Here is a 22,379-nt window from a genome sequence, read left to right on the forward strand (position 1 = left end):
GAGGGCCTAAGAAACCGGAGGTACACTAGCTTAGATGCTGTCAGAAAGCAGGGGCAATTCTATGATTAGGTATTTCATTCAATCTTACCTGTAGGGAGGACAGTAGAGTATGGATTAAGTTGTGATTTGTTTAATAAAAAAATCGTCACATTTATCAAGAGAGGATGCTTGGTGTAAAAGAGTAAAAACCTGTCCAGGACTGAAGGACTGAAAATTAGCTCGTACTGAAAAAGAAGGAAGTAGCCCTGCCTATTAATCAGTCTGGGAGGACAGACACAGGTAAAGCCAACTGCAAATTTAACAGGAAACATTTTTCCCCAAGGCCATGACCACCTCTTTGTGTGACCGCTGCTCTGTTAACAATGATGCCTCCAGACCTGCTTTGCTATCCTCACCCATCTTTTACTGGGGATACCCAATTGCTAAACTGCACTCACCTCATGATAACAGCCAGCCCCTCAGTTAAACCCTGCTTCTAATCCTGTGCAGAAACAGCATCCAACCAGGAAGTGGTCTCTCTTCCCTTAGAGCTTCCTCAGAATTCTTCAGCAGGAACCCAAACCTTACAACGATGACGCCCTCCTCCCCCTGTGGAGAGCACCATTTGTGTTTCCTCTGAAGTGTGCTTCCTTCCTTACATGTCAAATATTTTCTCAGACTACAGGCTTGAGCCTGGTGGTCTTTGGCTGACTAGACTTTAGCAGATGTAAATAATTTAAGGTCATGTATGCTACTGCTGTATTGTGTAAGCCTAGCAAAATGCCAGCCCTGGACGAACTGGACACTGCTGCTGCATCCAAACATCTGGAGGTCATGTTTCTGGTAGGTTTGTACTGCTATAAATTCATAGTCACCACCTTCATTTAGGCTGTCAGTGCTGCCTGTAATCTTACTATTTCTTCATTCTCTTGTTTAATTCAAACCCTCTCTACTCTGCTTGCCCCTTTATTCCCTAAAGACTTGCTTCACTGGAAAAAAAAAAAAAGCCACCAGACAAATGTATACAAATGCATCTGCATGTACTTCATTCCTCCTCTTCCTGTATAAGAAGTATCCCTCCACCTATTAAAAACCAGTTATTCAACATGTGCTTGAATCCCATGCCCTCTCACTCTCATGAACTCTATTGTTACTTGGTCTGTAATTTTTTAAAAAATCTTTCTGCCTCGGCCCCTTGCATGAGCTGTTGACCATGCCATTCCTCTCATCAAAAGAAATCTGGCCCTTACATTTCTCTCCAATTACATTCCTATCTTTGGTTCCTAGTCAGACTTCTCAAGTGTTTTCCCATTTTTTTTCCATTTCCTTACCCATTTGCTCTTCAAACCCACTATAGCTTCTGCCACCACTATAAACAACAGACCTCATTAGTCAATAATGACGTCCATGTCATTAAGTTGAATAAAGACTTCATTCTTTAGCTTGTTCTCTAGGCAAGACACCAAAATTGAATACACCCAGGTATCTAGAATACAATAGCTTGCTTTCTAGCTTTTGTGCTGTTTCTTAGTGTTTGGGGGGGATTCTCTTCCCTTACCTAATCTGTAAGAACTGGTGTTCCTCAAAGCTCAGTCCTAAGCATTCTTTTCTCATGTCACAATATCCTTGGACTATTTCATCTTCTGAAGCTTCAGTTAGCATCTATCACCATTGACCTCCATATTTATTTCTAATCTCCTGATTCTAGACCTTTACTAACTTGTTTCCACTGGGAGGTCTCACAAAATTTGTCATACTATTCCCTAAATTTACTCTTCTTACATTCCCCCCTCGTTGATCGCACTGACACCTACTCACTTTCCCCAATCAGAAACCCCTGGAATTGTTTTTAACTCCTACTCTTAAATCATCCCCAAGACCAAAGAGTTGATCTCTTAAATATTTCTTGGAGCTATGCTCTCCATTCTCACTGTCCAGTCTTGAGTCTGAACTGCCGTCATCTCTCCTGTTGCTCTTTCAAAAGCCTTTTACTGGGCTCCACACGTCTGTTCTCGTATCCTACAATCCACTCTCTATTCAGCAGTTCCAGGAATTTTTCTAAAGTACAAAAAGCACCACAAAACCCCTCTGTAGTAGACAGAATTTATATATAGGAGGTTCTTATACACTGGAGGGGGAAAAGGTGGGAGTTGGATAGGACCTAAGTTAGCACTGTGTAATAAAACTGATGTTACAGATCAATGAAAACATGGCTGTCTGAGGATGCCCTTATTACACTTTACATAAGATTGAGGTCAATTTGCATATCAGACTTTTAAAAATGGAGATGAATTTAAGGAGCTATACTTCAATCCCTTAGTGCTGCCACCTTTTGCTTAAAGCCCTTGTAATAGTTTACCACTGCTATTAAGATAAAGTCCATAATTCATAAATCTGTACTACCTACCTCTATAGCCCAATTTCAGGCTTCTCTCCCCTAAGAAGAGCCTCTCTCTTCTCTTTAATCATTCTTAAACCAAACTGGCTTTTTTTTTTTCAGCCCTTTTAAGGGGCCAGATCTTTCCTTTGGGCCTCAGAGCCTTAACACAAGGCTGTTACCTCTGCTTGAAACACTTTCCCCCTCTACTTGGCTAACACCTACTTAGCCTTTGGATTTCAGTGAAAATATTTCTTCAGTCTAGGTTAGGTCTGCCCACTATATACTCCCACAGACCTCTGTATTTTATCTTAGGAACACTTATCACAACTGTGATCAAATTATTGTCCAGTCGTTTCTTTCCAGTTAATCTCCAGCCCCCATCCTCAACCCTGGGTCTCATTCGCTGCTTTATCCCCAGCACGCCCAGCACGTAAAAGGCTCTCCATAAATACTTGTTTTAATGGAAATAAATAAATATAGCAGACGCGTCCACTCGCCATTGTAGAAGAAGATTTAAAAGGTGCAGAGAAACTGCTGAAAGTCATTTTCTGATACCAAACTAGGAAAAGAAGGTCTCTATCTTTGCCCAATTTTTTTAACAGCTTTATTGACGTATAATTGCTTAGATTATTTAAATAACCATTACTCCACTAAATTATACCTCTGTAGCTATCTCTGATAGACCATCAGAATGCAAGTCCCAACCAGGTTGGAAACAACCAGGTCAGACCAGCTCCTTGTGGGGTACGGGAAGTAAAAACCGGAGAGGAGCGGACCAGCTTCCGGACTGGGAGCCCCCGCCTCCCCTACTTCCGGTCCCGTCCCCCGATGCGAGCGGAGGGCGCGGTCAGGTCGGGACTTCCGGTCTTCATTTGTAAAGTGGGGCAGCTTTTCTAAGATGCGGGAAGGTTTGAATCGCAGCTGTTTGCCTTCGCTTCCTCTCCGGGGTCAGAGCTGTCGATGCTGCTGCCGCTGCTCCTCCGCTCCTCTGACTCGACGAAAGACCGCCAAATACTCTCCCTGTGGCCTTATTCCTCTCGGTTATGATTGTTTTCTTTCATCGAGAAACATAACTTGCTGGTAATTTGTTAAACTCAAAACAAATTCCTCGAGAAGCAGTCGTGGGCGGGCGCAGACGTTTCTACTCCGACCATTTTGGCAAATTAAAAGCACAAGGGCCGTTGATTGTCCTCATTTCCACGACTTTTCAGCTCAGAACTGCTTGCTGTGTGAGTTTAAGATGTTGGTTGTTTTGATGAGGCTTTTTCTGTAACTAGATAGCGCATTTTGAAAAATGAGGTTCCCGTTTATGTCAAGAACAAACTTGTGGCTTTTTGATCGTTAAATGTACTCGGACGTAATGTGCTGGGTAGTGAAAACACAAACAGGAATAAGACAGTAGAGATGAGGCTGGAAATTTAGGTTGGAGCTGGATTATTTTTTTTATGATGCCAGGAACTTTAGACATTTCTACTGTTTCTTGTGTATGCTTGATTATTTAAATAATCTAAACAACAATTATACCCCAATGAGCTGTTAAAAAAAAAAGAAAACTTGGCTAAAGACCTTTTTCCAGTTGTTATCAGAAAATATGTTTTCCAACTGTGTATCTGCACTTGTTTTTTTCAGAAATAGCAAGTTGATATCATGCATATATATGATACATATAGCTGCAATATAAATATATTTATTGCTATGAATATTTATTGCCGTTTAACAGGTATGTAGACAAGTGATGTAAAGCGGTTGGTATGGTCGGGTTGTGGAAAGTTACTTGTGAGGGCAGTGCTGGAAATGGATTGGAGAGGGGAAAAATTGGAAAAAGGTCCCAGACAGTCTACAGGAATGGAGGGGAAAGTTGAGGCCTGAAATAGGAAAAGGAGGAGCCAGATTTATGGGGGAGACTGACAAAATCAACAGGACTTGTTACTTGGATGTAAAGGGAAACACTGAGAAATCAAATATTGCTAACATTGAGATGCCATTAACTCAAATTGCAAATTAAGGAGGAGCAAGAATTTTAAAATTCACTTATATATTCTTATATATTACTTATATATTTATCATTTAAAAAAAAATTTATTGCACCCTTATTATTGGCCAAGTATTGTTTTAGGTGCCAGGGATAGAACTGTGAATAAGACAGATGAGGGCCCTGCTCTGATTGAGTTTATGTCCTAGTGGGAAAAGACTAAAAGCAAGTAAATAAATAGAACAGTTTTGATAGTAATAGATATTATGAAGAAAAACGATGAAATGGTTAAAAAGTGATTGGGAGATGGTTGGGAACAACTTTAACTGGTCAAGTTAGGCCTTTGAGGAAGTTAGATATTTGTGCTGAGATATTAACGGTGCCAAAGAACCAGCGATGTGATGAGCCAGGGAAAGGACATGCTAGGCGGAAGGAACAGTGTAAAGGTTCTGACATGTGATACAGCTTTCTTAAAAAAACATTAAAAAGGCCAACATAGCTAAGTTGTCCTGAACAAGGAGGAGAGGGTTAGGAGATGACATTGGAGAGGTAGAAGATGACATTGGAGAGGTAGATGGGGGCAGGTTGTATGGCTTTTATAGGCTGTGGTTAAGAATTTGAGTTTGGGGCTTCCCTGGTGGTGCAGTGGTTAAGAATCCACCTGCCAATGCAGGGGACACAGGTTTGAGCCCTGGTTTGGGAAGATCCCACATGCCAAGGAGCAACTAAGCCCATGCACTGCAACTACTGAGCCTGTGCTCTAGAGCCCGTGAGCCGCAATTACTGAGCCGGTGTGCCACAACTGAAGCCCGCGTGCCTAGAGCCTGTGCTCCGCAACAAGAGAAGCCACTGCGATGAGAAGCCTGCGCACCACAACGAAGAGTAACCCCTGCTCGCTGCAACTAGAGAGAGCCCGTGCACAGCAAAGAAGACCCAATGCAGCCAAAAATAAATAAATAAAATAAATTAATTAAAAAAATTATTCAGGTTTTATCTAAGTGCAAATGTTGGGTTGTAAGTCAAGAAGGGTTAGATCTCATTTTTATTTTAAAAGGTCCCTCTAGCTATCGTTTGTAGACTGGCCTCCAGGGAGTTGAGTGAAAGTGAATTAGGGGGTATTACTGAAGTCTGCTTTTGGTGGGAGTGATTAAGTTCCATTTTAGTCATGTGGAGTTTGATGTATCTGTGGAACAGGGACATGAAGAGAGGTCCTGCAGGCAACTGGAAGCTCTGGAGAGAGGTCAGGTAGATTTGGAAGTTCTCTAGAGAAAGAAAATGATTAAAGTTGTGTGAATTTCCTCAGGAGAGATCATTTAATATTGGTTTAATATTTACTTATATGCTGACATATTCTGCAAAAGATTATAGGCTATATCATATGTAGCTAATTATATACATTGAAAAGGGGTAAGATTTTTTTTAAAAGGCAAGGGTGGGCATAAAAGCAACATGAGTGTATCTAGTAAGAAGAGATGAAATGGGGACTAACTAAGGTCAGGTGCTGATGAATCCTTGATTTGAGAGAATGGTGAAGAAAAGGAATGATTAAACTAAAAAGAGCAATAGATATAGAGGAGGTGGTGGAGGAGGGACCATGGCGCACCCCCCACCCTTTTTTTAAAAAAATAAGAGGCAGAGGAAGAGGAAGTTTGGTGCAAGGGAAGATAGACAACATTGTCACACGTTGACCAGTTTAGTAGGGTGAAGACTGAAGTCATTGGGTATAGGAAGATACTGGTAACCGTTGTGAAACAATTTCAGTAGAGAGGTGGAGGAGAAAGCTGGATTGCAATTCATCGAAGATTGTTGGGAGAGAAAGCCGACACTGAGTGGATACTATACCTGAGAAGTTTATTGGTAGGAAATAGAGGTAAACTGGGGAAAGTGGTATCCATGGAAAGTTTTTTTTTTCTGACAGGTGAAACTTTATCACCTGAGTAACAGAAGGAGATGATGTCCTAGAAGGGGATGGAGTTAGTTTTAGAAAGAATCATAAAATTTACTGAGCTCCTACAAGGCAACATTCACACTACTGCCACTGTCATACATGTTGTCTCATTTAATCCTCACAACGATCCTGTTACCCCCATTTTACAAATAAGGAAACAACCAACCCAGCCAACCTGTGGTTTATAGCTATGAGCTAGTGGAGTTGGAACCCAGCCCTCCATTCCCCTTCCGTCACACTTATATGGAAAGCGTAAGTGAAAATACAGAGACATTTCAGAGGTAAAGAAGAGGAAATTGAATTCAATGAAATAAGGATGAATCTAAGACACTAGCTGGTTAATTAGCTTTCTGAGTCGAGACATGGATCTACTTCCTTAATGCCAGGCTAGGGGCAAGAATCCAGGTGTTCTTTTCCCTTAGGCCTAATAGTTACTTTTGGCCTGCCTTTTACATGTCCTACAAATGATTTGCTGTATTCTTTTTGCAAAGATGGAATTTGCTTGTTATTTGAAATGAGATACTGAGCATACAATTTTCAGAAGTTAAACTTCAGAAGTAAAGCTACTAAAATGATAAGGGCATTTATAACTTGGTGGGCCATCTCCCTCTCAGTTATCTTCCACACTGGAGTAGAGCCCTTGGGGTTAATGAAGGCATTCAGATCACAGAAGCGTGTATAGCAAGATAATCACTTTTCATTCAACAAAAGTAAATGCAATGGCAATTTTGTGTTTTGCTTATGTTCACTTATTTTGATAGAACTTTTGTACATGAAGAGAACTATTTGGTGCTACTGTATTTCTTATTTCCTCAGCCTTTGCCTTGGAAGGACATTTTAGCCATAGTCACAATAATGGCGGCTGAAGTGCAAATAGTACTTTATGAAGATGACTCAGTGGAGGTACAATATGTTGATGGTTCCAGATTGCAGCTTTCTCCCTGTGGCTCTGAATTTTTATTTGAAAAAGCACCTCCTATTTCAGCACATCCTTTACAACAACCAGAAAGAATTCGCCAAAGGACACACTTTGTTATTAGCACGTACCGAGTAAGTAAAGATGACACAAAAACTACTCTTTTTATTACTAAAATACTGTTGAGGTGGCCAGAATATGGAAAGTAGTTAGTATTCCGGATTACTGTCATTCTAAATTGATTTTCAAATCATCTTTTTAAATTACTCTGTATTTCTTTTTGTAGGAGCAGCTGCAGCGAGCCCTAGATTTCCGCAACTCCTTTGCTACTTGCCCTTTTTTATCTGAAAGCATCATACCTTCTGAAAGGAAAATGGTAATATTTTTTAAACTTCATTTTTAAAACAAATATTTGAGGACAAGTAATTACAAACAGGTAGTTTAATATTTAGTCTTTTTCTTCATGACACTTTGAGCATAGACATGTTGCTATAGAACACATAGGCCTATATATTTCCACAGACTAGGGTGTTTTGATATTTTGTACATTGAGACACAGAAGTTATATAGTTTCTCTCTCTGCCTTTTTTTTTCCTTTAACACCTTTATTGGAGTATAATTGCTTTACAATGTTGTGTTAGTTTCTGCTGTATAACAAAGTGGATCAGCTATACATATACATATATCCCCATATCCCCTCCCTCTTGCGTCTCCCTCCCACCCTCCCTATCCCACCCCTCTAGGTGGTCACAAAGCGCCGAGTTGATCTCCCTGTGCTAGGCGGCTGCTTCCCACTAGCTATCTATTTTACATTTGGTAGTGTATATATGTCCATGCCACTCTTTCACTTCGTCCCAGCTTACCCTTCCCCCTCCCTGCGTCCTCAAGTCCATTCTCTATGTCTGCATCTTTATTCCTGTCCTGCCCTAGGTTCTTCAGAACCATTTATATGTGTTAGCATATGTATGTGTTAGATTCCATATATATTCCATATATATGTGTTAGCATACGGTATTTGTTTTTCTCTTTCTGACTTCACTCTGTATGACCGACTCTAGGTCCATCCACCCCACTACAAATAACTCAATTTCGTTTCTTTTTATGGCTGAGTAATATTCCATTGTATATATGTACCACATCTTCTTTATCCATTCATCTGTTGATGGACACTTAGGTTGCTTCCATGTCCTGGCTATTGTAAATAGTGCTGCCATGAACCTTGGGGTACATGACTCTTTTTTTCTTTTTTTTTTTTTAATTTATTTTATTTTTGGCTGCATTGGGTCTTTGTTGCTGAGCGCGGACATTCTCTAGTTGTGGCGAGTGGGGGCTATTCTTTGTTGCGGTGAGCAGGCTTCTCATTGCAGTGGCTTCTCTTGTTGCAGAGCACGGGCTCTAGGTGCATGGGCTTCAGTAGTTGTGGCACGTGGGCTCAGTAGTTGTGGTTTACGGGCTCTAGAGCACAAGCTCAGTAGTTGTGGCGCATGGGCTTAGTTGCTCCGCGGCATGTGGGATCTTTCCAGACCAGGGCTCGAACCCGTGTTCCCTGCGTTGGCAGGTGGATTCTTAACCACTGCGCCACCTGGGAAGCCCTGTGCCACACTTTAGATTCCACATATATGTGATATCATATGGTATTTGTCTTTCCCTTTCTGACTTACTTCACTTAGTACAGTAATCTCTAGTTGTATCCATGTTGCTGCAAATGGTATGAATACTTCCCTTAATTTTAGCACACCAACATCTGTACACATAGATAGCACTGTAAATTTACCAGGCTTTCTTGACAGTAGTTTTCGTAAATCTAAGGTTTTATATAAATGGAAGGTGAAATGTGTAAATTGGCAAAAGCTTAACTGATTAAAAGACTGTTATGTGACACTTGCCATTTTTATCTTATATGAAAGGATGCAACAGGCACTGTTACCTGTTATGAATCTGTTTGCTGTTGGTCCAGATCAGTTTACCTCTGAGTAATTCGATTTTTTTAAATGTTACCCTTTAAGGCGCCCGGAATTTAGTGTGTGCTGTACCTGGTGCTATGTAGGACGAGTACCTTATACATGTTATCCTATTTAGTCCATGTGATAATCCTTTGAGGTAGCATTTCCCAAATGCTGTTCAATAATTTCAGTACCATTTATTAAATATGTAATTCTCCCTTTCCCCCCTTGTTTTGAAAAACTTATGTTATCGTATGTAACATTTTGAGATACGGTTGAGTCTGTTTCTGTGTTCTCTAAATTGTTCTGTCAGTGATTGTTATGCTTGTTCCATACCATTTAGGTTATGATTGCTTTTCATACAGTAGTGCTGGTCTTCCCTCATTTATATTCTTTTTCAGAGTAGACTTTTGGAGAGGGGCTGCAAATCTATTTATCTCTGATGCAGTGTACACTTTAAATCAAAATACGTTTAACATTAAATATAACCAAGATGATTTTTCTTTTTCTTCTTTTCTGTCCTTTTTGTCAGAGAGTGTGTGTGTGTGTGTGTGTTTTATGTCTACTTTTCTGAGAAATAATCTTAACAATATCAAGTGCTCTCTGGAAAACCATATATAGGCTGACATTTTTCATTCTTTCTAGGTAGTAGAACACAAAACTTTAAGAGCTTTCTTAAGTAATATGTAAGTATCAAATGTATGGAAAAATTGGACTGTTAACAGAAAATACCATCCCTTTTTCTCCCCTCAACTCAGCGTATCTTCACTGACATCTCAGAAGTAAGATGGCCCGATCTTGATACTGATGGTGGCATGATATGTATGCAGAGTGGCACCGTGAAGATATCATCTTTAGATGGTCACGCATACCTTTGCCTGCCCAAATCTCAGCATGAATTTACAGTACATTTTTTGTGTAAAGTAAGCCAGAAGCCAGACTCATCTATAGTACTGTCAGAAAAAAATAATAAAGCCAAAAAGGACAAACTAGTTGAAAAAGCTGGCAAAATCTGTACATATGGAAGTTTTTCAGGACAGAGACTGAAGAATAAAGAAAATGAACTTTATTATCAGATCACGAAATCCAAAGAACCTTTAGAGAAGAGTTGTGTAAATGGAACTGAAGGGAGGGAGGCACTGTCTTCACCTGGGACAAAAGACACGTGTGTATACACGTGGGTAAAGCAGTGCTGGTCAGTGGCCTCCTGTCCGGAGGAATGGGAATATCCTTTGTCTTTAGCACTTCGTTTTCATAATAATATCAGCAATATGTCTGGAACTGATGCAGATATCACCCAGAAGAGAATTTTAACTTCTGACGTTTCTGAGGAAAGAGGAAAAGAAGTTTCTGTTCTTCCCAGGGCCCTGTTACTAAGCTGTCCTGTCCCACACCTGCACAGGTAATGGAAGAATGACTTATTTGTCCTAATGCTTTTGTCAGAACCAGACCTACCTAAGGATCATTTTTCTTTCGGAATCATCTGATACCATTCATAAGGAAAGTTCAGTTGATCTAAAACTTTGCTTGTAACGGATAGTAAATAATGTCCCCGGCTAATGTGTTGCTTATATTTCTTACTTCACATCCATGCATTGGATGTTGGTGGAAGGCTGACTACACTGGGTACTTTGTTAAGCATGGAGACTGTAGAGATGAAGAGTCCCTGCTTTCTAGGAGCTTAGAGTCTAGTAAGGGTCACTATCACTGAAAAGATTATTAAAGTGTGGTAAGTGACGGCACAGAGCTCTGTGGGAGCGAGCCCTGGGAAGCATCCGCTGCTGCTCAGTGGAACCTGTTAGTTCTGTTGCTGGAGCATGGACCTGACGTGTGTGATCATGGGTTCTTTCTTTCATACATAGCCTCAGAGGACACCCTTGTCTTTGGTTAACTGACTGTAAATATGTCCATCTTCAACAGGGATAAACATGGAGAGGCTTCTGGCTGGCTAGGTACAGACCGTTTACCTTCACTAAGAAATGAATAGCCTAATGGTTATAGATTTGTAACATGAACTCTGTATAAGTAGTGTAGTAATAATGATAATAGCTAACACAGAGCACTTACTTTGTGCCAGGCATGGTTACACTTTACCTACTTTGTCCTCATAGTAACCCTATGAGGTAGGTACTATTATCAACCCCATTTTGTAGAGGAACTTGAGACACAGAAATGTTGAATAACTCAAGCACAGTCTCACACCTAGTGCTTGTAGAATTGGGATATGATCCCAGGTAGTCTTCTGAGTACCTATTTGTTATTGGAAACAAAAAATGGGAATGATTTTTAGCCTTGTCACGATTATGTAGTTAGAATTGGGAATTCCAGTATTATAAGTACACATCACAAGAGATTTATGCTTCTAAATTAACAGTTTTTCAATAACTTGCCACTGGCCTTGATTGAAATCCATTATCCTTAGGCATGGCTTAACAGGCCTTCTGTTATATGGTCTTTTCGTGGGTCTGTAATCCTCACCACTCTTGCCCTTGCTTTCTCTACTCTTGCTAAACTGGACTTCTTGCAGTCCATAGAATTCTTGCCCAAGCTTTCTTTTACCACAGCACCTACTCTTTCCATGCCAGGAACACTCCTTTTATCTCTCTCAGCTCGCTAACTTATGCTCATTTTCAGGTCTTAGCATAAATAAGCCTTTCTTCCTTAGGGTCATTATTCTGAAGTCCCTAGATTGGATTAGGCTCTATACAATCCCATAGCATACAGTAATTCTCTTTTCTTTATGTTCAGTATCTACTACTTTATGTCCCTGCTAGATAGAATCTCCTTTGAGGGCAGGGACCATGTCTGCTTTCTTGGGTGTCATATCCATAGTGTGTATTGCACAGTGCCTGGCTCACCATAGATATTTCAGTAAATATTTATTGTTTGAATCCTAAATTTTAAAGGTTAGTGAAACTTAATTGATGTATTTATGCTGAGATTCAATAATGAGATTATTAAAAATACTAAGAAAAATACATGGAAAAATAAAATTACAATTGACTCTTGGACAACACGGATTTGAACTGTGTGGGTCCACTTATACACAGGTTTTTTCAATAAATATTAGTGCTGTATTTTTATTTTTCAGATCTTTAAATGAACTAAGTATGGGGGGAAAGTTTGTGTTCGATTAGAGATCACAGTTTGGGGAATCAACAGAACTAGGGTTTGAGTGCTGATTTTATCCAAACTGTTTCAGCTTCCTGCCCTTGGGTGAGTCATTTATAAACTCCTTTGTTTTTGAGGCAGAGATAACAGTACTCGGTTTTCTACTGCACTGGGGTTAGTGCCCCCAACCCCCATGTTGTTCAAGGGTTAACTGTAGTTTTAAATTTCATTAATGCACTTTCATATTAATTTTTACTTTTCTTTGATCTAATGACTTAAGCAAGAAATAAATCTTACTACAGTAGCACTGTTCTGTTCACTTCTAAAGGTAATTATGTTAGGCAACCAGAATTAATAGCTTGTATTTTGTCCTTCACAGGTGGGAGTTTTGTGATTCACTTTCACAGAGACAGTTTGTTGAAGAAGAATATTCCTATCCTGAACTAGTGAAAGTGGTTTGGTACAAGGGTATCACCTATAGGTAAGGCACTTGTGTTGCATTTGGAGCTATTTAGCAATGTCACAGAGGGTATAGGACTACCCTTGTGGATAGACTCCCCCGTGAGTACAGTTTTGCCTGGGGCCACCATTTTCCTGTGTTTGGCCCTGAGTTTTACAGATCTCTATGTGTACTAATAAAATTTAAATTAAATTTAAATTTAATTAAAACTGAATAAAATTTAATTAATAATTTTATTAGTCCACATAGATGTCTTGTGACTAATTCACATTACCCATATTCACAAGATTTTTGTGACAACTCCAAAGCCAATGAGGAATTAGTTTTGCTTGTGAATGAAATATTTTGCCAGTTATTTAGGATACCCCTTCCAAGCAATAGGGGATCTAGTCATCTGAATTAGTCACGTCAGAAGGATGCCTGTTGAGCATGGAATTAGAGGAGAAGTTAGCTAGCCTAGAAGAGATTTCAGCCACCATTCATGCCACAAATATTCACTGAATGTCTCCTCTGTGTCTGCACTATTCTATTGAATTATCCCTATTCTACCACAAAGTATACCTCACTAGTGACTGGAATACAAGTGTTGGCTAGATTCAGAGTTTCACTTCTGTAAATAATGCTAGAAGAGATCTGTGAAATTTTTGTTCTTTGGGGTCTCCTTTTTCTGCATGAAAACCACCCCTTTCTCTTTTTTTTTTGTTTGTTTTTATTTGTTACTTTTATTTAAAAAAATTTTTTATTGAAGTATAGTTGATTTACAATGTTGTGTTAGTTTCAGGTGTACAGCAAAGTGATTCAGTTATACATATATATGTATGTGTGTGTGTATGTATATACATATATTCTTTTTCAGGTTCTTTTCCCTTAGAGATTATTACAAAATATTGAGTATAGTTCTCTGTGCTATACAGTAGGTCCCTGTTGGTTATCTATTTTTTATATAGTAGTGTGTATATGTTAATCCCAAACTCCCAGTTTATCCCTCCTGCCCTTTCCCCTTTGGTAACCACAAGTTTCTTTTCTATGTCTGTGGGTCTATTTCCGTTTTACAAATAAATTCATTTGTTTTGTTTTGTTTTTTAAGATTCCACATGTAAGTGATATCATATGATACTTGTCTTTCTCTGTCTGGCTTACTTCACTTAGTATGATAATCTCTGGGTCCATCCATGTTGCTGCAAATGGCATTATTTCATTCTTTTTTAAGGCCAAGTGGTATTCCATTGTATATTATACCACATCTTCTTTATCCATTCATCTGTCAACGGACATTTAGGTTAATACTGTGTCTTGGCTATTGTAAATAGTGCTGCTGTGAACATTGGGGTGCATGTATCTTTTCAAATTAGAGATTTCGTCTTTTCTGGATATGTACCCAGGAGTGGGACTGCTGGATCATATGGTAACTCTATTTTTAGTTTTTTAAGGAACCTCCATACTATTCTCCATAGTGGCTACACCAATTTACATTCCCACCAACAGTATGGAGGGTTCCCTTTTCTCCACATCCTCACCAACATTTGTTATTTGTGATCTTTTTGATGATGGCCATTCTGACTGGTGTGAGGCGATACCGCATTGTAGGGTTTTTTTTTGTTTGTTTTTTTTGCGGTACGTGGGCCTCTCACTGTTGTGGCCTCTCCCGTTGGCGGAGCACAGGCTCCGGATGCGCAGGCTCAGCGGCCATGGCTCACGGGCCCAGCCGCTCTGCGGCATATGGGATCTTCCTGGACCAGGGCACGAACCCGTGTCCCCTGCATCGGCAGGCGTACTCTCAACCACTGCGCCACCAGGGAAGCACCCTCATTGTAGTTTTGATTTGTATTTCTCTAATAATTAGCAATGTTGAGCAGTTTTTCATGTGCCTGTTGGCCATCTGTATGTCTTCTTTGGAGAAATGTCTATTTAGATCTTCTGCCCATTTTTTAATTGAGTTGTTTGTTTTTTTGATATTGAGCTGTGTGAGCTGTTTATATATTTTGGAAATTAATCCCTGGTCAGTAGCATCATTTGCAGATATATTCTCCCAGTCCATAGGTTGACTTTTCGTTTTGTTTATGGTTTCCTTTGCTGTGCAAAAGCTTTTAAGTTTAATTAGGTTTAGAGAAACTTAGAGAAATTAAAGAAACATTCCATTCCATTTACCATCACATCAAAAAGAATAAAATACCTAGGAATAAACCTACCTAAGGAGACAAAAGACCTGTACTCCGAAAACTGTAAGACACTGATGAAAGAAATTGAAGACGACACAAACAGATGGAAAGATATACCGTGTTCTTGGATTGGAAACATCGACATTGTTAGAATGACTGTACTACCCAAGGCAATCTACAGATTCATTGCAATCCCTATGAAATTAGCAATGGCATTTTTCACAGAACTTGAACAAAAAAATCTTAAAATTTGTATGGAGACACAAAAGACCCCAAATAGCCAAAGTAATCTTGAGAAAGAAAAATGGAGCTGGAAGAATCAGGCTCCCTGATTTCAGACTATACTACAAAGCTACAGTAATCAAAGTAGTATGGTACTGGCACAAAAACAGACATATAGATCAATGGAATAGGATAGAAAGCGCAGAAATAAATCCACGCATGTCTGGTCAATTAATCTATGACAAAGGAGGCAAGACTATATAATGGAGAAAAGACAGTCTCTTCAATAAGTGGTGCTGGGAAAACTGGACAGCTACATGTAAAAGAATGAAATTAGAACATTCTCTAATACTATATACAAAAATAAACTCAAAATGGATTAAAGACTTAAATGTAAGACTGGAAACCATAAAACTCCTAGAGGAAAATATAGGCAGAACACTCCAAAGAGTGTTCAAAAGATAAGTTGCAGTGATGTCTTTTTGGATCTGTCTCCTAGAGTAATGGAAATAAAAACAAAAATAAACAAATGAGACCTAAACCCACCCCCTTCTGACAATATGTTCTTCATATATGTTTCGATAAAATTGACTTGGCTTAAGTTTTTATAAATTATATACCCAATACCTTGGGTATTGGGTATATACCTTGCAGCCAGGTACAGTCACCTTCTCTTAGGGGTGGCTCCTTTTACACATGGCTAACCTCATCCATCAGGTATTGATTCTACTAGTTTCATTTTTACAGAATAATATTATTTTTAGGCTCTGGAGTTGTCATATTTAACTCCTATGCAGTGGGCATTGCTTTGATGACTATAATGTACCAGCCACTGTGAGTGGCAGTGGGATACCAGGATGATAAGACAAGATGCCTGACTTCTAGAAGTTGAGCTTAGTTGAAATAGATACATTAACCAATTCTGGGTGTTCTGTTTATTTTTTCCAAAAAAATTAATTTAGCTGGTTGATGTACAGAGTATGAAATGATCCATTTTTTTTAGATAGGCAAAAAAACCCCTCATACTACCTTTTTTTTTAATATGATTGCCATCATCTATATGTTAATCTCAATGAGAAAAATATTTTTTTAATGATTATTTCTTTTCCTTAGACTTACCCACAAAAATATGAGCTCAATAGAGGTTTATCCTGGAGATGGATCTGTTTTCAAATCAGAAGGAGCTTATTTGGGAAACTATTTTATATATTATTACATTCAAGAAGGATCAGAAGAGGTAAGTTGACAATGAGGTCTCAGCTCAAGAAGATTTTTGGTACATGGCTGTTTATAAATAATTCTGAATATATATATATATATATATATATATATATATATATATATGGGAAATTTGATCTTCTATAAAATTTCTTGCTACTACTTCTTAGTCTAGAGAATTAATATAATCTTACTGCCAGCATTGGCACAGTAATTACTAACCGCCTTATTTTTGCTGTATTCTCATCCAGTATTCTGTCATCCATTTGCCTAAGCAGTTTGTCTTTAAATCAGAAATTAAATTTCTTCTGTCATAGAATTTATTAATAGGAAACACTGAAACCAGCAATATTATTTGGAATCAGTATATTTCTTTGAATTAATATTTGCATATTAAAAAGCACATTCTTTTCTCTCCACATACAATTGCTTGCATATTTAAAACACCTCTTAACTCCTAAATCTTCATATACAATTAGAACATTGAACAGGATCATTCTGTTGTTGAAAACAGTGAAACATAACATGATCTATTTAATATATCAGACCAAAATGTAATCATGTGGAAATTTTGTTAATAGTCTAAATTTGCTTGTTCCCAGTCTGACATTTGAAATCCACCCTTTTATAGGGATTACTATAGTATCACACAGCTTTGCTTCGCAGGATGGAACATAATACGTTTTCTTTCTCTATTACAGAGTATTTGAGTGATAAGATTATCACGGTTGCTAGGAAGAAGACTTAAAACTAGAGCAGATTTTTTTTTAACTAGGGAAAATTTCAAACATATGCAAAAGCAGAAAGACTGGCGTAACAGACCTTCATGTACCCATTACCCAGCTTGTTCCATCTATACTTCCCACTGCCCCCTCCACTTCCTATTTATTTTTAAGTAAATCCCAAGTATCATTTTATTCATAAATATTTTAGCATATATTAGAGCAGATTCCCTGCTGAAGTCTATTTGTAGGAAAGTATTTATTCAATAAATATCAATTGAACATTCATAGGCAGGCACTCTGTTAAGCACTGGGTAAAGATGAAGCGTTCTTGCAGTCAAGAGTTCACAGTCTAGTAGTCAGTCAGTCAGGCAAACAGGCAAATGAGATGAAAGCATGACCAGTAGTGTGTGTGTGTGTGTGTGTGTGTGTGTGTGCGCGCGCGCGCACGTGTGTAGTGCATGAGATGATTCAGTAAACAGGCAAATAGAATGGGTATGCATATACATCCACACTACTGACTGCTATGTATCGAGAGTTCAAAAACTACAAGGCAAATACAGAACATCTTCCTGGAGCTTCAGTTTTACTCAAAGGTGTCGTGGGGAGGGGGTGATAATTTTTATACTGAAGCAAACATATCACATGTGCTTTGGAGATAAAACTTCCAGACAAGTTAGTTGTGCCTTTGTGGTGGACTGCTTTGGGCTTTACACACTCAGACCCCAGTGAGCAACACATTCATTCTTCTCTGTCTACTTGAGTGAAAAGATTTAGAAAGAATTTGCTTTCTTTTGGGAGTAAAATTGTTTGCTCCTTACTTTAACCCATATTCCAAAATAAATTCCAGGTGGATTAAAGGGCTAAATGTAAGAAACCAAACTTTATATTTATTAAAAGAAAATAGAAGGACAGTGTTTATAGTGTTGTGATAGGGAAGGCCTTCTTAAGTACAATACACAAAACCAGAAGGCATAAAGAAAAGTTTGATCAGCTTGAAATTTTTAAATGTATGTTAAATTTTAAATATTTAACTTTTGTTAAATTAGATAAAGTAAAAAAGACAAAGGCCTGGAAGAAAATATTGTACACTATAAATCATTAATAAAAAGACCAGAAAAAAACCTAACAGAAAAATGAGCAAAGGGTAAGAATGATTATGCCATGTAACCCATAGTATTTGAAAACATGTTCAACTTTACTTCTTGCATCAAAGAAATGCAGATTAAAATAACAATGATATAATATTTTTCACTCATCAAATTGTCAAAAGGTTGATAATATCTACTGCCAGCAAGGGTATGGGGGAAAGGGGTGCTTTCATAGTGTTGATTGGAGTGTAAATTGATTCAGCCTTCATGAAGGCCAACTTGATAATACCAAGTAAAATTGGCTGGAAATTCTGCTTCTAAGGTATCTATCCTAGAAAACTATGAGCACATATATACAAAGAAGCATGGCCAAGGATGTGGACTATGGTCTTGTTTGTAGTAGTGAAAAACTGGAAGTAATCTAAATGTTCATCAGTAGAAAATGGTGAAATAAGCTGTGGTGATCAGGTCATGGGAATGTTGGAAGCAGTTTAAAAGAATGAGGAAGATGTAGACGCATAGAAAGACAGATACTGAAAGATCTCCAAAATGCTGTTGAGTGAAAAAAAAGTTGCATGAGAAGATGTACAATGATATCTTCTGTGTAAAGAACAAAAAACAAACCCCAAACCCAATTATATTACTGTATATAATACACATGTAAATGCACAGGGAAAGATCTGGGCAGATAAAAACTAAACTGAAGTGGTTACTTTTGGGGAGGAATCTGGGATTTTGTGAGGGAGGAAGAGTCGGGAGGGGCTGAAATCTTATATTTTTGAACTCTTCCCCCCCCCCCAAAATGTAGTAATGTATCATTGCTTGTATAATTAAAAATTCAAAGAGGAAAGATTGACAGGGACTGACAGTGTAAGTGCTTCCATAGAGATAAACACTTGATGCTTTGGGTCCACATAAGGAAGGGTACCTGACCCTGTTTGGGAGGCTCCAGGAAAGCCTTCTGGAGGAAGACATGGCAGGAGGAGTTATGCAAAAGCGGGATGGATGTTAGAGGAGCATATAGCTAAGGGAACACTGTTCTTGCTCAACTCTCTGCATGGCTGGCCTTTTGTCATTAGAATTTCTATTTCAATGCCACCTCCTCAAGGAAGCTTTTCCTGACTATCCACCTTAAAGAAGCTACCTATGACACTCCCTATCAAGGTACCCTCCTCTTTTTTTCTTCTTGGCATTTAGTACTTTGTGACATTTTCATATTGATCAGTGTTTGTTTACTAACTAACCCACCTAGAGGTAAGCCTTGTCTTGTTCAACACACTGTTTTGCTAGTGCATAGAACAGTAGATAAATGTCATCTAACTGGAGGCAAGAGTCTGGGGCCAGTATGGAATGTTGAAGGAAATGAAAATGCTGTGGTAGGCTGTAGTAGACTAAAACAGAGGTAGAATGGTGGGGGATATGTCCACAGAAGAGATTAGACCAAGTTGAGCCAGTTCACTAATGGAGCATGAGAAACCCTATTGCTTTTGGAGAGCCACTGAAGGATTTAAGTAGGGAAGTGACATCATATTTTTGTTAGGTCTTTTCAGAGGAAAATGAACTGAGATGGGGAAGCAGTGGCACTTCAAGCTGTAGAACCAGTTAGAAGACATGTATAGTAGTGCAGAGAAGGAAGTATTAGGGCCAGGCAGTGGTAATGAGAATGGAAAGATAAGAATGGACCCAAGAAATATTAAGGAGACAGAACTAATGACTGAACGGGATATTGGGGATGGGGAAGGAGTTGAAAATGATGCCAAGTTATTGAATTAATCAATGAGTGGTGGTACCAGGCACTGGATTAAACCAAAAAAATTTTTAAACCGAAAGTGTATTGATGATGGCATTTTTTGAACTTACCAAGAGATTTCCATAAAAGATTTAAATTCTATTATAGTTCAGTCCCATCTGCCTGATAGTAATTGAAAGAAACTCTTAATTGTAAGATGCATCTTTATTTCAGAGAGGTTAAATCGTGAAAAATAAGCATTTTAGAATTGATGCAATTAGGCAGTGGAAAAAGACAAGAACCTTCGAGGGACTCAGTATCCGATAGAGAAGGACATAAATAATTAAGGTGTGATATTTTGAGTGCCTACCATGTGACTTAGCCCACTGTGCTAATAAATGCTGAGGATACAGAGGTCAGCAAAACAGATTCAGCCCCTACCTTCACGAAGCTCCATTCTAGCAGAGAAGACCAACATTAAGTATAAAACATTAAATTGCAATTGTAATGGAAACCAAGAAGCAGGAATAGAGGTTTTCTGTGCTTGTAGACATAACTAGGGGATTTCACCTAGCGTATGGGACCTCCTTAATGGCTTCCCTGATGCTGAAGGAAAAGTAGGAGTTAGTCAGACAAAGGGAGGCGATGGAGGGAGGGAGCTGAGTTCTAGGAAGAGGGAATAACATGTAATGATTGACATACCAGAGGTAAATATGAAGTAGGAGGGAGGGAAAAAAATGCAGATTTTGAAGGGAAGGTAATTTCATTTTGACATGTTGAAGTTGAAATGTCTTTGTAATATCCGGTAGAGATTTAGATATTCAAGTCTACAGTCCAGGATAAAAGAGGAGAGATTATTTTTTGAGTACCATACTATAGACTAAATTCTGTCCCAGTTGCTTTATATATGTATTATTTTATTAATCCTCGGGACAATGTGGATGGTAGGTAGTATCCCCATTTCATAGGTTGTAGGCACTGAGACTTAACACAAGTTTGTATAACCTGCCCATCATTATAGTAGTAAAAGGCACACCTGTGATTTGAATCCAGCTCCGACTCTGAAGCTTATTTTCTCTCACTGATGGTAGAGTATGGGCAACACTCTCTTGTGGTTCAATTCAGACCTCTACTACTACTTAGCCCTCAAGCCTCAGTTTCCTTATCTAAAAAATAGACATTAATATTTCATATCTCTCAGGATTATTTTGAGGAGTAAATGAGATAATCCTTTGTAAACTACATAGCATAGCACCTAGCACATAGTATCATCTGTTTAATAAATGTTAGTTGTTGCTGTTGTGATATTTATTATGAACACAGTTTTGGACCCTCCTGGGATTACCCAAGAAGAAACAGGAAATCAGAAGAGAAGACTGGAGACAGAGTCCTGGTAAACACTAGCATGAAAGAGTCTCAGAAAGAGGAAATTCAGAGGGAATAACAAAACAACATTTTTTTCTAATTCAAGAAGTTGAGCTTGTAAATAATAATATTGTCTTACACAAACTAGCAATTGTTCTTCCATTAATAAAATACAACAAAACGATATAGCCATTCAATTAAAATAGTAATTAAAACAGTTTTTTAAGCCTATTTAGCCGCCGCCTTCTTTTTTTTTTTTCCTGTCTAAAGGGAAAAAGGGGCTTATGGTAGGTTTCCTGTTAATGCACAGGGAAATTAGTTTGTTAATTTGAGTACCGCCAAGATTTAAATTGAGCAGTAAGTTATAGGCTGTTAGAATGTAATTTTTGAGTAGGATAACTTTTGATAGGAGGAATTCTAAACTTTAAAAAAAAAAGGGAAAATGGAAAAGCATCATAAAATACCTTTTAAAGTTACCTTTTATGGGCTGTTGATTAACTTAAAATAACTGCTTGCCTTTTCACTGTATAAATACATATTTTAAGGAAAAAAAATAGCTAAGTAATAATGGCCAAAATTTATTATTGAATCTTTTTTAAAATTTTAAACTAATTTTCAGAGAGAAGAGAAAACTTATTCAGTAAATAACCTTCCTCCAGATAGACCAGGAAGTCCATTTTCTGTTTGTTCTCTAATTAAACAGGCAACCAGGTAAGTGCTTCACGTTCAACTGAATCAAGTGTTATGTGTCTGAGAAACTTGATACATTTTCTAGTGGTTTGGATGAGATTAAGAATTGGTGGGTACAGTGGAAATGTCTTTAGTAAAATCTGTCAACTTTTCTGGTCTCATCATTTATAAAATAAAGTGATCACAATGTCATTATAAGAGTACTTCTTGGCATTTCCCTGGTGGTCCAGTGGCTACCACACTCCCAATGCAGGGGGGCCCGGGTTCGATCCCTGGTCAGGGAACTGGATCCCATGTGTTGCAACTAAGAGTTTGCATGCCACAACTAAAAGATCCTGCATGCCGCAGCTAAAGATCCCACATACCACAACAAAAATCCCTTGTGCCACAACCAAGACCCGGCACAGCCAAATAAATAAATAAAGATTAAAACAACAGCAACAACAAAATCCCAATTATTTAAAAAAAAAAGTA

General features: G+C 38.4%; 1 protein-coding gene across 1 annotated transcript in view; it reads left to right on the forward strand.

Annotated features, from left to right (window-relative positions):
* Positions 1–3,451: 3,451 nt before the first annotated feature.
* The window catches only part of LOC309959513 (uncharacterized protein C5orf34 homolog), a 30,898-nt gene continuing 11,970 nt past the window's right edge, over positions 3,452–22,379 (forward strand). The window contains exons 1-7 of the mRNA XM_082835838.1: positions 3,452–3,588; positions 7,096–7,329; positions 7,482–7,571; positions 9,897–10,540; positions 12,629–12,730; positions 16,204–16,327; positions 21,835–21,926. Coding sequence (XP_082691964.1) covers positions 7,135–7,329; positions 7,482–7,571; positions 9,897–10,540; positions 12,629–12,730; positions 16,204–16,327; positions 21,835–21,926 — 1,247 coding nt within the window. The 5' untranslated portion in view covers positions 3,452–3,588; positions 7,096–7,134. The remainder of the gene's footprint in view (positions 3,589–7,095; positions 7,330–7,481; positions 7,572–9,896; positions 10,541–12,628; positions 12,731–16,203; positions 16,328–21,834; positions 21,927–22,379) is intronic.

The sequence above is a fragment of the Leucopleurus acutus genome, assembly GCF_964270905.1.
Source record: "Leucopleurus acutus genome assembly, chromosome: 3".
NCBI lineage: Eukaryota > Metazoa > Chordata > Mammalia > Artiodactyla > Delphinidae > Leucopleurus > Leucopleurus acutus.